Source organism: Nerophis ophidion, linkage group LG02 (assembly GCF_033978795.1).
Source record: "Nerophis ophidion isolate RoL-2023_Sa linkage group LG02, RoL_Noph_v1.0, whole genome shotgun sequence".
Taxonomy (NCBI): Eukaryota; Metazoa; Chordata; class Actinopteri; order Syngnathiformes; family Syngnathidae; genus Nerophis; species Nerophis ophidion.
The window spans coordinates 31,397,183-31,413,487 of NC_084612.1; the positions used below are offsets into that span (position 1 = coordinate 31,397,183).

At 38.5% G+C, this 16,305-nt stretch overlaps 1 protein-coding gene across 1 annotated transcript in view; it reads right to left on the reverse strand.

Moving 5' to 3' along the window:
* Positions 1-8,799: 8,799 nt before the first annotated feature.
* Positions 8,800-16,305, reverse strand: part of gas8 (growth arrest-specific 8) — a 12,361-nt gene continuing 4,855 nt past the window's right edge. Inside the window, 8 exon segments of the mRNA XM_061893554.1 lie at positions 8,800-8,913; positions 8,977-9,042; positions 9,141-9,350; positions 9,436-9,516; positions 9,603-9,758; positions 13,030-13,235; positions 15,343-15,397; positions 15,903-16,103. Of these exon segments, the coding sequence (XP_061749538.1) occupies positions 8,800-8,913; positions 8,977-9,042; positions 9,141-9,350; positions 9,436-9,516; positions 9,603-9,758; positions 13,030-13,235; positions 15,343-15,397; positions 15,903-16,103 (1,089 nt within the window).

The window sequence follows — 16,305 nt, forward strand, 5'->3', positions numbered from 1 at the left end:
TGCCTCACTATACTGTACTGTCTGCAAAATTCAATAAAAGTATTTAGAAAAAAATATATATATATAGTCTCTCTTGTACATACCATAGTACTTTGTATTTTTTGTTCATTGTATTGCTCATTTTACTATTTTTTTTTAAATTTCCTAATATTGTATACGTGAAAATCAATAACACCCGAATATCCCCCGGGGATTTATAAAGTAATCGTGTAGTTCTATGTCTCGTTGTGCACTAATTGGCTGCTGATTGCAAGACATGATTAAACAGTTCCACACAATCAAACAGATTCCATACAGTTAGTTATTGTGGCCATGCTTAGTTTCTACACAGGGGGTTAACCAGGCTCCTCTAAAAGGCATTAATTTTCTGTTCTTATTTTTGCGTTGATGTTTTCTAAATATGTGTGAAAGCACCTTGAATATTTTTTTATCCGTAGATCCTTGTATTAATTATGATCAAGTCAAATCTATTAACACAGGTAAATATTTGGATAAACAATCATGTTGGAATATCAAAACATTTCAACTGCCGACACAAGCAATGAAGTTTAAAAATCGGCAAGCCTTGTTTGTGTTGTATGTTAGAAATATTTGGAATAGAAAGAACTCACCCACGTCTTGGTTTCTTGAAGTGAAAAGATTGTTCCATGGAGGTAACAACATCTAGGAGCTGGCCTCTGTCTGAGTACACCTTCTCTGTTACACCACCAGACTCGCTTTCTTTCGTCTTCCCTCCAACTCCCTCCCACTGGTGCAGGTGTTAATTGCAGGTAGCCATCTTGGTTGACTTCTTTATTCCCACGGCATGATGGATTTTGTAGAATGTACATAAACATGTCTTCAAAACGTGAATTTTGTTTGGTTAGTCTATGCTGAATAAAGATTATAAGAAGGTCAGTTTATAAGAAGATCACAGCACAGGTTAAATCTGGATGGATTTAATCTGACTCAGGACATCCATCGTTGTCTGAAGTCTCCCAGCGACTAATTCTTTATTGGGCTGTCTGTCGGCAGTGGCTCTCCGTGAGAGTTGGGCTTTGTTGGGGGTGTAGACTTACTGAGTGGTCCCTGGCCAGCAGTACTGAGCAGGCTGTCACCGCTTGGACTCAGTTCTCACTTGCTCAGACAGCCTTACAATTGAGGCCTGTGCAAAAGGTAAGAGCAGCCGACTCCCCTGAGTCCGAAACCCCGCAGGCCCCCGAAACACAAGAGGCCTGAGTAAAAGGACCCCAGACCCCCTCCCCCCTGTTCTACTTGCTGTAGCTGCATGATACTGTGATGCTCAGGGACAATAACTTCCTCCTTTATTATTAATACTAAAAGGAACAGCAATCGCTCAATGCAACCGAGCTCATTTGACTGCAGGAATATTCAATGTGCAACTAGATCCACCCTCCACTGAGCTCCACTAGCAACGAGATGTTGAGATTGGAATCCTGGGGTTCATTCCAAGGTTTTTGGTCCCAGTGATGTCAACCTGATTGTCACTCTATTTATGACACATGACTAATTGAAGCATCTTCAAAGGATTTGTGACTGCTGTCATCTAACGTGTACCATATCCTTGGAGTCACTAAATGACTTAGGAAACATGCAGTTTTATTAAAACATGAATAGCCAACTGCTACTGAAGAAATACTTCATTCGTGACATCTACAGGGGTGAAATTAGGCCAATCAGCCTCATTTTGAAGCTATGGCAAGAATTTAAAAAACAAAATTGAATTGAGACTGTTTATTAAATTCCAATTAAATTCCATTAATTTCAATTGAATTTTAAAACGGGAAGTCAAATTGCAATTTAAATTCTAAAGGAAATTTAATGTAATTGTAATCGATGAATGTGATGTATTCAGAAACATGCACTTTAATGGATATTACATACATATATTTAATGGGAATATAATCACTAAGAACCTCATATAGACATGTGTCTACTTTCTTATATTCAGACATATTTTAGGTACAATACAGTTGTATGAAACTCGCGGCCACCGGGCTGATATTTAGTGGCCCTTTACTTAATTCCCTAGTTTCCCATGAGAAAGAACACTAAATACCACTGGAACGGTGCAGACACAAAAATTATAGCACAACAAACACATAACAAGCGACTTCCTGTAGGCATCTAAAGTGTCTTTGATCATCTCCTTAGAAACTCAACATAGTTAAAATAGAACATTTTTATATTCAATTTTACATGTATTATGACTTAGTGGTGCATTCCATTAACCTTGGAAGTTGGAAGTCGGAGCTGGGAATGACATCACAGCCGAGATATAAGCCTTCCAGTTACGAATTCGGGAATTCACGATGGCAACATCCACAAATGATATTCTTGCACCTGCGTTATCTGAATACTGTATAAAAAAACTTATGGAAAAAAATATGCACTCCTTCTGCAACCTTCGAATTAAATACATTTTTAAATACATTTCTAATAATACATTGTGTACAGCTGATTAAGTCCAACAATTATAGTCCAAAGTGCTAATAACAGATATTACAAAAGCATCTAGTATGTTTCGCATCCAGAGCAGCCATCTTTGAAGCAAACTTAGGGGAGATGAGGATTTTCCGGGTAGGAAATCTGACCATAGAGGAGCATTTCAGTTGAAACTGGAAAATTCCAACTTCCCAGTGCAAATGTAACGCAACATAAGCCATTCAATAAGTCAAGGTCACTCGAGCTGCTAGAAATAGTAAACTCAATTTACATATTTTAATCACATGAATAAATGCTAAGAGACCGCTGGTATAATAGATGGAACTTTTTTTTCCTATGTATACATTGCTGTTGGATTACAGAAATAGTAGGGGTGTCGGGGGGATGTATTGTATTAATTTTTTTTAACTTCCTGTCAATCATCGTCTGGCCACAAATCACCCACAGCACATTTTTTAAATTGGCCTGTGGCATATTATAAATACTGTGTCAAATTTAAAACATCCTGCATTTCAACATTATAAAGAAGGATTAGAACAGGTCTAGTCAACTGGCGGCCCGCAGGCCACATCTGGCCCACCAAAGCTTTTGATTTGGCCAGACAAACATCACCCAAAGAGGCTTGATGGAACCAATAAAACAAGGGTTGGTCATTTTTGCAGTACTCCCGCTAACCCAAAGGGGAGCAACAGCGAGACATGTGTCACAGTGAAACAGCAGCGGGGTGAGTAGAAGACTACACATGGAAAAAAAATCTAAATAAATGGAAAAAAAATTACTTTTAACAACGACTGGACAACAAAGTAGGAATGTTCTACCCAGAGCAAGTGCTCAAGTCATTGTTTTCTGCCGGACCCTTCAAGCCAGGCATGTCCAAAGTGCGGCCCGAGGGTAATTTGTGGCCCCCAGCTAATTTGTTAATGGCCCCCGGCCCATTCTAAAAAATACTATAATAAACATTTTAAACATAAAAGAGTGTAATAAAAGAGTAAACAGTGACATGTAACAAGAAAAAGTTGCAATGTTGACACTAATAACACAAAGCTGCCATGCGGACTGTTATTAACCTGCTGAAGGCTCCAATTACTTCACTGGAACAATTTCATTTTCAAATATTTTGAGGGGATAATATTGCATATTTTGTGCGAAACAAAGATTTCTTTCACAAAAAGGGCATCAAACAAACGAAATAATATGAAAAAAATTATAAAATCTTATAATCAAGAGATCTACAGACTGAAGCGTTAAAAGTAAAAAAGTATAGATATACATTGGCTTATTTTCAACACTTATTCTTTTTTTATTGTTAAGAATTATCGACCTATTAAGGGTTCCAATTACTTCACGTCAAATATTCCACTTTGAAATATCTTGGGGGAAAATGTTGCATACTTTGTGTGTTTGCCATATAAATAAGGGTTTTGAAATAAAGGCATCAAACATAAAAAACAAAATTTAAAAAAATGTTATAACGACAGACAGACCTGAAGTTGATCTCAAGATTCAAGCGTTAAATGAAAAAAATAATCATTTATAACTTATTTCTAACATTTTTATGACTGAGACTCTTCCGGAGATCGGGCCCAAACTTGAGGAAAGCCATAAAGGTAAAAAAAACCCAACAACAACTATTGTATTGCCTTTAAAAAATAAAAATATCAAAATGGCCCCCGCATACTTTGATTAATCAGTCTGCGGCCCTCAGTGGAAAAAGTTTGGACACCCCTGCTTTAAGCGAACACATTGATCCAGACACGCAGCAACAATTGTTGAAATCCCAACGTGTAAGCTTATTCCCCGAACTTGGTCAAACATTTGTTAGTAAACATAATTTGTGCATAAAGATATTTAGTTTGTTTTGTATCAATATTGCTGACTTTGTGATGTCTTCTGTATTAATTATGGACATTATGTAAAATACACAATGGACGTTATAGTTTTATTTTATGTTTATAGTTTCAGTCTTACAAACCTAAATGAAGGAATAAGTGTAAAGAAATAAAACTAAAGGAAAGAGAATAATTTAAAAGAAGGAACATCAATCTTCAACAAAAACTGGAGCTTCTTTTTCTTCATACTGTGAACTCGCTGCACACGCTGGCAACGAGTGGCAATGGCAGAATCATTCATTTATTACCGGGGCAGTGTGAAAGTCAATGTGTTTACTTTGCAATTAAGTAAACACAGTCTCAAAAAAATGTAACGTGAGGAGGCACTTTCTGACAAAACGTCGACATTTTGATGTCCGACCCCTGAGCCCTTGAGCTCTTGAAACTGCGACCCTTTTCATTAGAAAGTTGAATAGCCATAGCTTATAATGTCCCGCCACATTACACTGGTGTAGAAATAATAGTTAGCTGATTTTTTGTCAATAATACAATACATATAAGATTGTGTATAACAATATTTGGTAAATAATTAAAAGTGACAAAGTGCATTATTGTTAGTTCCATCCATCCATTTACTACCGCTCATTCCCTTTGGGGTCGTGGGGGGCGCTGGTGCCTATCTCAGCTACAATCGGGCGGAAGGCGGTGTACATCCTGGACAAGTCACCACATCATCGCAGGGCATTATTGTTAGTTATTAGTATCCAAATATTTTTCACTTTTTGACATCTTTTTTTTTTGACAATATGCTGTGGGCAAATGGTAAATGGGTTGTACTTGTATAGCGCTTTTATACACCTTTTTAAGGAGCCCAAAGCGCTTTGACAGTATTTCCACATTCACCCATTCACACACTGATGGAGGGAGCTGCCCTGCAAGGTGCTCACCAGGACCCATCCGGAGCAAGGGTGAAGTGTCTTGCCCAAGGACACAACGGATGTGACTAGGATGATAGAAGGTGGGGATTGAACCAGTAACCCTCAGATTACTGGCACAGCCACTCTACCAACTTCGCCACACCGTTCCCCGGCAAACCAAACTTGAGCTTCCGGGCCGCAATTGGCTCGTGGGCCACACTTTGGACAGCCTGCTTTTGAAGCTAATTCATGTTTTTTCTTGTAAGCATGATGGGTCAATACTGGAAGTTCTATGCCTACCTGGTAATCATCAATGTTTTTACGAAGTGCATCAAAACTGAATGATGCCACTTTGATATTCTCTGTCCTTTGTACACCAAAAGCACTGAAACATGTATTTTCCCCTTCAGTGTTGCTCTAATCCAGGGTTATTCAACTTTATGATGAAGAGGGCCGCAGTTTCAAGACCCAAGGGCTCAGTGGTCGGACATCAAAATGTAGATGTTTTGTCGGAAAGAGCCTCCCCAGGTAACATTTCTTTGAGAATGTGTTTACTTAATTGCAAACTAAACACATTAACTTTCACACTGCACTGTTACTAAATTAATGATTCTGCCCTCGCCACTCTTTTCTAGCGTGTGCAGCTACTTAACAGTATGAAGAAAAAGTTATTGTTGAGGATTGATGTTCCTTCTTTTAAGTTATTTTCCATCCTTAGTTTTATTTTTTACACTTCAATCCTTCATTCGGGTTTGTAAGACTGAAAATATCAACATAAAATAAACATAAGAATAATGTCCATTTTGTATTTTATATAAATAATGTCCTTTGTGTATTTTAGATCAATAAAATGGAAGGTTTAGTGTTGGTATATTCACACAACAAACCAAAAATGTTTACACATATAGAAATGACACAACATTAACACACCAAACATTGTATGTGATTTATCACTATTAGGGTTGCCGCCCTCTACTAGTCAAATTTAGAACTACATATAATAAACAAGTGTTGATAGGCAGAGCTACTCTTAGACAAAAATCAACACAACACAGAATACAAAATACATCAAGAAGTCATCAATTTCAACACAAAACAAAATTCATTAAATATCTTTATGCACAAATTATACCAACTTACAAATGTTTGACCAAGTTTGGGGATGAAGCTTACACGCTGGGATTTCTAGCATTGTTGCTGCTTGTCTAGATCAAAGTGTTCGTGGCTTTAAAGGTCCACCAGAAAACAGAGTCTCGGGCACTTCCTCAGTGTAGAACATTCCTACTTTGCTGTCCGATCGTTGTTAAGTCAGATTTTTGCAATTTATTCTCTGCTGGCCCTGCGATGAGCTGGCGACTTGTCAAGGGTGTACACCGCCTTCCGCCCGATTGCAGCTGGGACAGGCTCCAGCACCTCTGCAACCCAGAGAGGGACAAGCGGTAGGGAATGGATGGATGTATGAATTTAGATTTTTTTTTCCAGGGCTTCACGGTGGCAGAGGGGTTAGTGCGTCTGCCTCACAATACGAAGGTCCTGCAGTCCTGGGTTCAAATCCAGGCTCGGGATCTTTCTGTGTGGAGTTTGCATGTTCTCCCCGTGAATGCGTGGGTTCCCTCCGGGTACTCCGGCTTCCTCCCACTTCCAAAGACATGCACCTGGGGATAGGTTGATTGGCAACACTAAAATTGGCCCTAGTGTGTGAATGTGAGTGTGAATGTTGTCTGTCTATCTGTGTTGGCCCTGCGATGAGGTGGCGACTTGTCCAGGGTGTACCCCGCCTTCCGCCCGATTGTAGGTGAGATGGTCGCCAGCGCCCCCCGCAACCCCGAAAGGGAATAAGCGGTAGAAAATGGATGGATGGATGGATGGATGGATGAACGAATAGTATTCTTCTACTCACCACACTGCTGTTTCACTGTGACATATATGCCTCGCTGTTGTACTGCATACATGATGAAAACCCTACTTTTAATGGTTTCATCAAGCCTATTTGGGTGATGTTCGGTGGGCCAAATGAAAAACTTTGTGGCCCAATGGCCACCATTTGAATAAACCTGTCATACACTATGAAAAATAAAGTTTAACTAGACTTGACTTGTCAATGTAGTTGAAATAGTGATGAAAGTTGAAGACTCTGGTTTTTCAGAATTCACCTAACATGCATTTATTTATTTATTTTTTCCTTTCCAACACAACAAACCAAACTTACTCACAATCTACAAAATCCAGACAAAATACCGTCTACAATACTGTCATCTTAAAAAACATAGCAATATAAAAAAAAAAAATCAAACAAAGAAACACAGTGTGTGTCCAAAAAGGAGCAGGAAGAAGCAAAGCTTATAATGACCTACCCTAACAATCAGCTAAAATAACCTGATCCTTGTTCTGGTTCACCTGTGTATCATATGGACGCTGCAGGTGAAACTAAAAACATTTGAATATCGTGCAAAGTTTTTTTTATTTCAGAAATTACATTTACAAGGTGAAACTAATATATGACATCGGTTCGTGTAACTCAATATATTTCAAGTCTTATTTTGACATAATCTTAAAGATTATGGTTTACAGTTTATAAAAAAGCATGATCATCAAAATTATAACAAATTAAAGGCTTGACATATCTCACTTTGCATGTAATGAGTTTACATTACATTTCAGTTTTAATTTTCAAGTTTAATTGCTGGCATGAACTTTTGCATGATATTTTAATTGAGTTTCACCTGTAATTGCAGCCATGAATACTCACATTAATAAACACATGCATCAATTCATCAAATATAGTTTATATAAATACATTACACCCTTAAGATAGTTTGTCTCCTCCTTGTACCTATTTAAAAACATGTTTTTTGTATTTCTTTTTAAATTTAATTAAGTTTTTACTTTGTTTGATTTCCTCTTCTAATTGATTTAACTGAGTCACGCCACAAACTGATGGCATTTACAGCTACGGCTGGAGGCAAACTTCTGATGTAGTTGTACTTGCTCCTCAAGAGAGCAGTAGTTGCATTAAAAGTGTCATGAGTGAAGCGAGTACAGTAGCTTTATCTTCTTTTGTCTGTACTCCACATGTTTAATTTGCTACTCAGCTGCTGGTTTGACACTCATGCGTGTTACATTTACCGTACTGTGGTTTGCAATATACTCATCAGTGGTAATAATGTTCTGGGATGAGGTGGCGACTTGTCCAGGGTGTACCCCACCTTCCGCCCGAATGCAGCTGAGATAGGCTCCAGCTTCCCCCATGACGCCGAAGGGAATAAGTGGTAGTAAATGGATGGATGGTAATAATGTTGAGTAGTTTTCTCCTTATCGATATTACAACATTTGCTGTGTGGCTGCAATAGTCTTGTCAATGTGGTCATTGAGAATCTTTCAACTTTCTCCTGCATCCCAAATCATTATTAACATTAAAGGTCTATGTATTTTGCCGATAATAACATTGATTCATTAGCGCCTCCTTTTAATTAGCGCCGCATACTCTTGCAGTTAAAGCAAATAATTTACAAGAAACAAAGAATTCTAGTAGTTACCCTTCAACTTATTAAGTCAGCAGGAGGCAAATCGGGAGGCCAAGACTGTGCCTTTTGGTGATTTGAGGCTTGTCACACAGCCAATAATTGATTGCAAAATCAAGAATACGATACACAAAGTTGCTCTACAGGGACACCGAGAGTCAATTGCTTTGTCTCAAAGTTGAGCAGTAAATCCTGACGAGCCTGCCAAAAAAAACTCATTTCAATATGACATCATGACTTATTTAGGTTGAATGCAACACTAACCTTGGAAATTTGATCGATTTTACGCTGTAGATCCTTAATGGACTTATTGCTGGAGTCGATCATGTTCTGTCAGAGTAAAAAATCTATAAATATTCCAATTAAGTGCGACAGAGTACGTGTTTTGACAGTTTTACTGGCGCCTAAAAAGGTGTTGATTTCAGTACCTCCACTCTTTTTGTGGCCTCGCTCAGTGCAGTTGGGTCCATGTTAGAGACCAAGATTACGGAGGAGATCTTCACTTCTGCCGCGTCTAAGCTGTGCGTCAGGTCTTTGACTTTCTCCTCCAGCTTCACGTTCTTCTCGTTATCTTCCTGTTGAAACCGCTGAACATTCTGACTCAGGCTCTTGTGCAGCTCGTCTCTCGCCTGCTGATGCTGAAGAAATATTCAGCACAGGCCTACAAGGTCACTGACTTACTGGATTGGCCTTGAATGCAACACTAATTTTATCTACTTTTACCTTGCTGAATTTCTGCTGCAGTTGCTCTAATTTCAGTTTCTGATCATGCAGCTCTTTTTCTTTGATCTTTTCAATGGGGTCCTGTTGAAAGGCTTAAGATCAAGCCACTGGTAACAACACATAAAGCGTCTATGTATTATTAAATACCCATACAAAGTAAACACAACCTCTTTCCTTATGGGGTTCTTCATTTTTTTCTGAAGCTCAGAATTTTTCTCCTGGGCCTCAAAGAGTAGCTTAGCCAGGGTCTTGTTTTCTGGTACAACCCTGGCCAGATTCTTCTCCTTTTCCTTTTGTTTTGTCTTCAGGTCTTCTATTTGTTTCTAGGGCATAAAAAGTGAGGATTAAAAGGTTAATTAAGGTGGTCAATTGTTTATTTGTGAACAAACGATACGCTCAAGTTAAAGCCTTATTTCATTTAATACTAATATTTCAAGGTGACGTTGTAGTCTATTTTGTTGGGGAAAAAAATCACCACAAAATTAGGTAAACCTAGTCCATGGGTCCTCTATTACATCAATTACAATAGTCCAAGGTCGAGACCATTGATTCTCAAACTATGGTACAGGGGCTACATCTAATGGTGTGCCAAAAAGTCACTTGATTAAATAGTCAAACACAGTGTTACTGTTCAAACTGTGTGTAATGTTACGGTGGCCAAAATATTAAACATACTTGTTAAATAAAACATCTGCGTTGCTTGTACAAACCCCGTTTCCATGTACGTTGGGAAATAGTGTTAGAAGTAAATATAAACGGAATACAATGATTTGCAAATCATTTTCAAGCCATATTCAGTTGAATATGCTACAAACTGATAAACATTTTTTTTTTGCAAATAATCATTAACTTTAGAATTTGCTGCCACCAACATGTGACAAAGAAGTTGGGAAAGGTGGCAATAAATACTGATAAAGTTGAGGAATACTCATCAAACACTTATTTGGAACATCCCACAGGTGTGCAGGCTAATTGGGAACAGGTGGGTGTCATGATTGGGTATAAAAGCAGCTTCCATGAAATGCTAAGTCATTCACAAACAAGGATGGGGCAAGGGTCACCAATTTGTAAGCAAATTGTAGAACAACATTTCTCAACAAGCTATTGCAAGGAATTTAGGGATTTTACCATCTACGGTTCGTAAAATCATCATAAGGTTCAGAGAATCTGGAGAAATCACTGCACGTAAGCGATGATATTACGGACCTTTGATCCCTCAGGCAGTACTGCATCAAAAACCGACATCAGTGTGTAAAGGATATCAGCACATGGGATCAAGGAACACTTCATAAAACCACTGTCAGTAACTACAGTTGGTCGCTACATCTGTAAGTGCAAGTTAAAACTCTACTATGCAAAGCGAAAGCCATTCATCAACAACACAAAGGAACGCCGCCGGCTTAGCTGGGCCTGAGCTCATCTAAGATGGACTGATGCAAAGTGGAAAAGTGTTCTGTGGTCTGACGAGTCCACATTTCAAATTGTATTTGGAAACTGTGGACGTGGTGTCCTCCGGAACAAAGAGGAAAATAACCATCCGGATTGTCCTAGGCGCAAAGTTCAAAAGCTTGCATCTGTGATGGTATGGGGGTGTGTTAGTGCCCAAGGCATGGGTAACTTACACATCTGTGAAGGCACCATTAATGCTGAATGGTCCATACAGGTTTTGGAGCAACATATGTTGTCATGCAAGCAACGTTATCATTGACGCCCCTGCTTATTTCAGCAAAACAATGCCAAGCCACGTGTTACAACAGCCTGGCTTCGTAGTAAAAGAGTGCGGGTACTTTCCTGGCCCGCCTGCAGTCCAGACATTTCTCCCATCGAAAATGTGTGGCGCATTATGAAACGTAAATTACGACAACAAGACCCCGGACTGTTAAACACCTTAAGCTGTACGTCAAGCAAGAATGGTAAAGAATTCCACTTTCAAAGCTTCAACAAATAGTTTTCTTAGTTTCCAAACGTTTATTGGGTGTTGTTAAAAGAAAATGTGATGTAACACAGTGGTGAACATGCCCTTTCCCAACTACTTTAGCACATGTTGCCGCCATGAAATTCTAAGTTAAATATTATTTAAAAAAAAAAAAAAATCTTGTCTTTGTAGTGCATTCAAGTGAATATGGGTTGAAAAGTATTTGCAAATCATTGTATTCCGTTTATATTCCGTTTATATTTACATCTAACCCAATTTCCCAACTCATATCGAAACGGGGTTTGTAGTAAATACTTTGGCCTACTACATTACCGTGTTTTAATGTTGGTCATGATGGTTGTACTTCAAGAGCCAAGTGTTTTCTGAGGTGGTACTTGGTGAAAAAAAGTTTAGAACCACTGGTCTAGAATATTTCTTAATTATTTTTGAAATATTATTATTTTTACATTTATAGCAGTATGTATGTACTGTATGTCAAAACATTTGTGGTATCATACAGACATTTACATTTTTTGCTATCAATGTTGTTGTAAACTGAGCTATAGTAAGGTCCAGAAGTATTTGGAGAGTGACATTTTTTAAATTATTTTACCTTTACAGCATACGGTACACATTGTTACACACCCACAATGGATCTGACATAATAAGTCCAGAAACATTTGAGGTGTAGAGTTTCAGCTTCAGTTTAAAGGTTTGCCATTTAGAAATTACAACTACAAATACATTATGTGGATAACATTCATTTCATTTTTTTAACAGAAACAAATGTAAATACAAACCCTGTTTCCATATGAGTTGGGAAATAATATAATCCATAATATCATCAAAAGGTTCAGAAAATCTGGAGAAATCATTCCAAGTAAGCGGCATGGCCGGAAACCAAAATTGAATGACCGTGACCTTCGATCCCTCAGACGGCACTGTATCAAAAACCGACATCAATCTCTAAAGGATATCACCACATGGGCTCAGGAACACTTCAGAAAACCACTGTCACTAAATACAGTCGGTCGCTACATCTGTAAATACAAGTTAAAGCTCTACTATGCAAAGCGAAAGCCAGTTATCAACAACATCCAGAAACGCCGCCGGCTTCTCTGGGCCCGAGATCATCTAAGATGGACTGATGCAAAGTGGAAAAGTGTTCTGTGGTTTGAAGAATCGACATTTCAAATTGTTTTTGAAAATATTCGACATTGTGTCATCTGGACCAAAGTGTTGAGTGTTGTTAAAAGAAAAGGTGATGTAACACAGTGGTGAACAGGCCCTTTCCCAACTACTTTGGCACGTGTTGCAGCCATGAAATTCTAAGTTAATTATTATTTGCAAAAAAAATATATAGTTTCTGAGTTTGAACATGAAATACTGTATCTTGTCCTTGTACTGCATTCAATTGAATATGGGCTGAATATTGCATTGTTGTATTTTTTTTCACAGTTTATGAACTTACATTCCTATTTTCTTGAAGTTTTATTCAATAAACATATTTATAAAGGATTATTGAACTGTTGCTATTTTTAGAATATTTGAAAAAAAACTCACGTACCCCTTGGCATATCTTCAAGTACCCCTAGGGGTTCGCGTACCCCCATTTGAGAACCACTGATTTAAACGTAGTAAGTTACAAATGTCACTTCGATATGTTCGGAGTACCTCACCTTCAGTGACTCAGTGAGATCCCGATCTTGCTCCACGTTTTTATTCAGAAGAACACGTGCGTCATCAAATATGCTGTGGTGGTCTCTGTTCACAGCGCTGATGTGACTGTTACACTGATGCTCTCGCTCGCTCACTTCCTTTTTCCTCATGTTGTCCATTTCCTGTTGCAACAGACCCAGGTGTTCCTTGTACTGGGCCTCCGTTTCTACTCCAAAGGGTTTACAGAATGATGGCAGGGTTAAACAAGACCAATTCACAGGACTCACAGGTACTCTGTAGTAGGCCTTTCTGCTCCCATAATGACACACTATCTTTAGAGATCATTATTTTAGCAGTTGTAATTCATTCAGTCCCTCCAGGATTTTGCAGGCTTTTTTTTAGATTGTTAAAGTTCAAGCTAAAGTACCACTGATAGCCACACAAACTAGGTGTGGGGAATTACTCTCTGCGTTTGACCCATCTCCTTGTCCCACCCTGTGAGTGGTGAGGGGAGCAGTGAGCAGCAGCGGTGGCCGTTCAGGACTCATTTTGGTGATTCAACCCACAATTCCAACCCAATCAAGTTGCATCAAAAGTTGCAATGTTTTAATTGCATTTTTTCCAATAATGTTAGATCAAACTTGTGATTTTATGAAAGTTGTTATAAAAGTTTTAAGTGTTTATTGTAACCTTAAGCCTCAAAAAGCACAGGTATGCAACAAAAATTGAGGGGGAAAAATACCGTATTGATGTTTTACTCATTATATACCACAAAGACTTAAAAGTAGACATTAGATACCAGTGAAACTACATCCTTAGACTTCATTGTCAAATTACTTGACTGTTTTAATTAATCATAACTAGTAATGGTAATAGTTATCAAAATTACTAATAAGAGTAATTAAATATAATCACAGAAAGTAACACCTTGCAACTTGAAGACAAAAAGCAGACATTCATTCTTTTTTTTCTTAAAAAGCTTTTGTCCATCCTAAACATTCACTAATGTTCCAACCCATTTACCCCCGCACGTTAACAGCATTTAAGAACTGTTGAGCGCAATCAATAGCCGTACTTTTCTTTGGTAAATGACAAACGATAAGAGATTATCATCACACTTCAACATCTCTGTCATCTGAATGCTGCCTCTTTGCTTGGTCAGCATTGCAAATAAAAATATGTTTTTAAATGCATTATCCTGGCCTGGATGAATAAAAAGTTTAAATGAATACATAACTACATGTAAACTAAGAAGTCAGGATGCCAGTGTATTGTTAAAAGTTTGTATATTACATTACCCAGAAGGCTTAGCAATGTAAATAGGAGACAGTAGTAGACATTATTAACCGTATCCACTCCGCATCCATTGCACCCAGCTGGGGATCCCCACGTCTGCGGTGCCTTCCAAGGTTTCTCGTTCCCATTGGGTTGAATTTTTCTTGCCCTGATGTGAGATCTGAGCCAAGGATGTTGTTGTGGCTTGTGTAGCCCTTTGAGACATTTGTGATTAGGGAAACTTTGATGGATTGATTGATTGATTAATGGCTATCTTAGCAACAAAGAGTTGATGTTCCTGCTTTGATTACAGCAGACGTGCGCCTTTGAGGGCCGCTCAGCGACTTATTAGATTGGGGAAAAATTACGCCGACTGGCCAAAATGTGTGAGGAAGTTGCAGGCTTTGGACAAAGTTACAAGGCCGTGCATAATTTGCAGGGATTGGTTGAATTTGTGTGAATTGGCGCAAACGAGAAATAGCTCATTCCCAGGAGGACTCTAGGCTACAATTAAATATGATGGTAGACATTTTCCTGCATCTGCATTGTTTTCACCATAGCATTACTCTTATTGATACAGTTATTATTGCATTCTGTCATAACCCTGTACTGTAGGTGCTCCTGTTTCCAGAACTGGATTCTCTTACATCTGCTATAGTTGTTAGCAGTAATACTGTTAATACTTGTGCTATACCAAAATATTGATTGCTATCACTTCAGTAGTATTGTTTTCTTAATCCTCCCTATACCTGCTTTCTGTCCGTCACATCTGTCTCTGTATCTCAACCAAACTTGATGGAGGGTGATCTTCTGTCTCTCTCTCTCTCTCTCTCTCTCTCTCTCTCTCTCTATCTCTAACTCGGTCCCTCTATTTAAATCCAATTGCTTCAAACAATACAGCCTTGATACCGTTCGAGGTTTTCCTTTATTCTGTCACCAAATACTTGTTGAGTTGCTTTAATTAATCAATAAAGAGTGTGGCTCTAGACCTGCTCTGTGTAAACTGAGAGATGATGTGTGTTTCCTAATTTGTGCAATACTTGACATTAGATGTTTACCTGCTAGTTTATTCTCGAAGCTCTTTTTTGTTTCCATCAATTTTTCATTGTGTCCCTGTTGAGATTTGACAGACTTAAATATTTGCATCCCATGGCTTGATAACAATTGCCTCAAAATACACTGCATGGCCAAAAAAAAGTGACCACCCGGAGTCCATCCCATCCATTTTCTACCGCTTATTCCCTTTCGGGGTAATATTCTTCCATTGGCTGATTATGTTTCAGATGGCAACATGTCATTTAACCCTAACAATGCAGTTCATGAGTCACTTCTCATTTGTTAAAATGTCAAGACATATCCTGCAGCCATGGGAATAAAATTCTAAGGATAGAAATATTGGCAGGCATCAAACACGAGAAAACATGCAGGGAAATAGCTGAAGATACTAAAATCAGGTTTAAAAACTGTCTTATGCTTCTTTTTTTTTTAAGTGGAGGACAGTTGGGCAGCAGTTCGAATCTCCCTACAAGACACCACATTGAATGTGTAATCAAAGTTAGAGGCGGCATTTTTAAATCATTTTTATGGCCAGGCAGTGTATACATACATGCATCCCTACCTTCTCCAGGTTGCTGACGAGGTATTCAATGTCAAACTCATGTGTTTCCAACCTGACGGCGGCCATCCTACTGTGAAGGTCGCTCTCCAGTCGGGCGTGTTCTTTTTGCATCTCCTCAATGGACGCTAGATTGTCTGCTTTCAGCTCGGAGATGTTGTTGTGGTGCTCACACAACAGGTGCTTCATCTTCTGCTTATACACCTGACCACACACAAAGTTGCAAAGAATAACAACATGTTCATTAGTGTGGCTGTAGTTGATGGTAATGGAGAACTCTACGGTGGTGTGTTAAGAGCTGTGTCAAAGCTAATTGTTTTTAGTAGTCAGCAAAATTTGAGTTACAAACCCCGTTTCCATTTGAGTTGTGAAATTGTGTTAGATGTAAATATAAACGGAATACAAT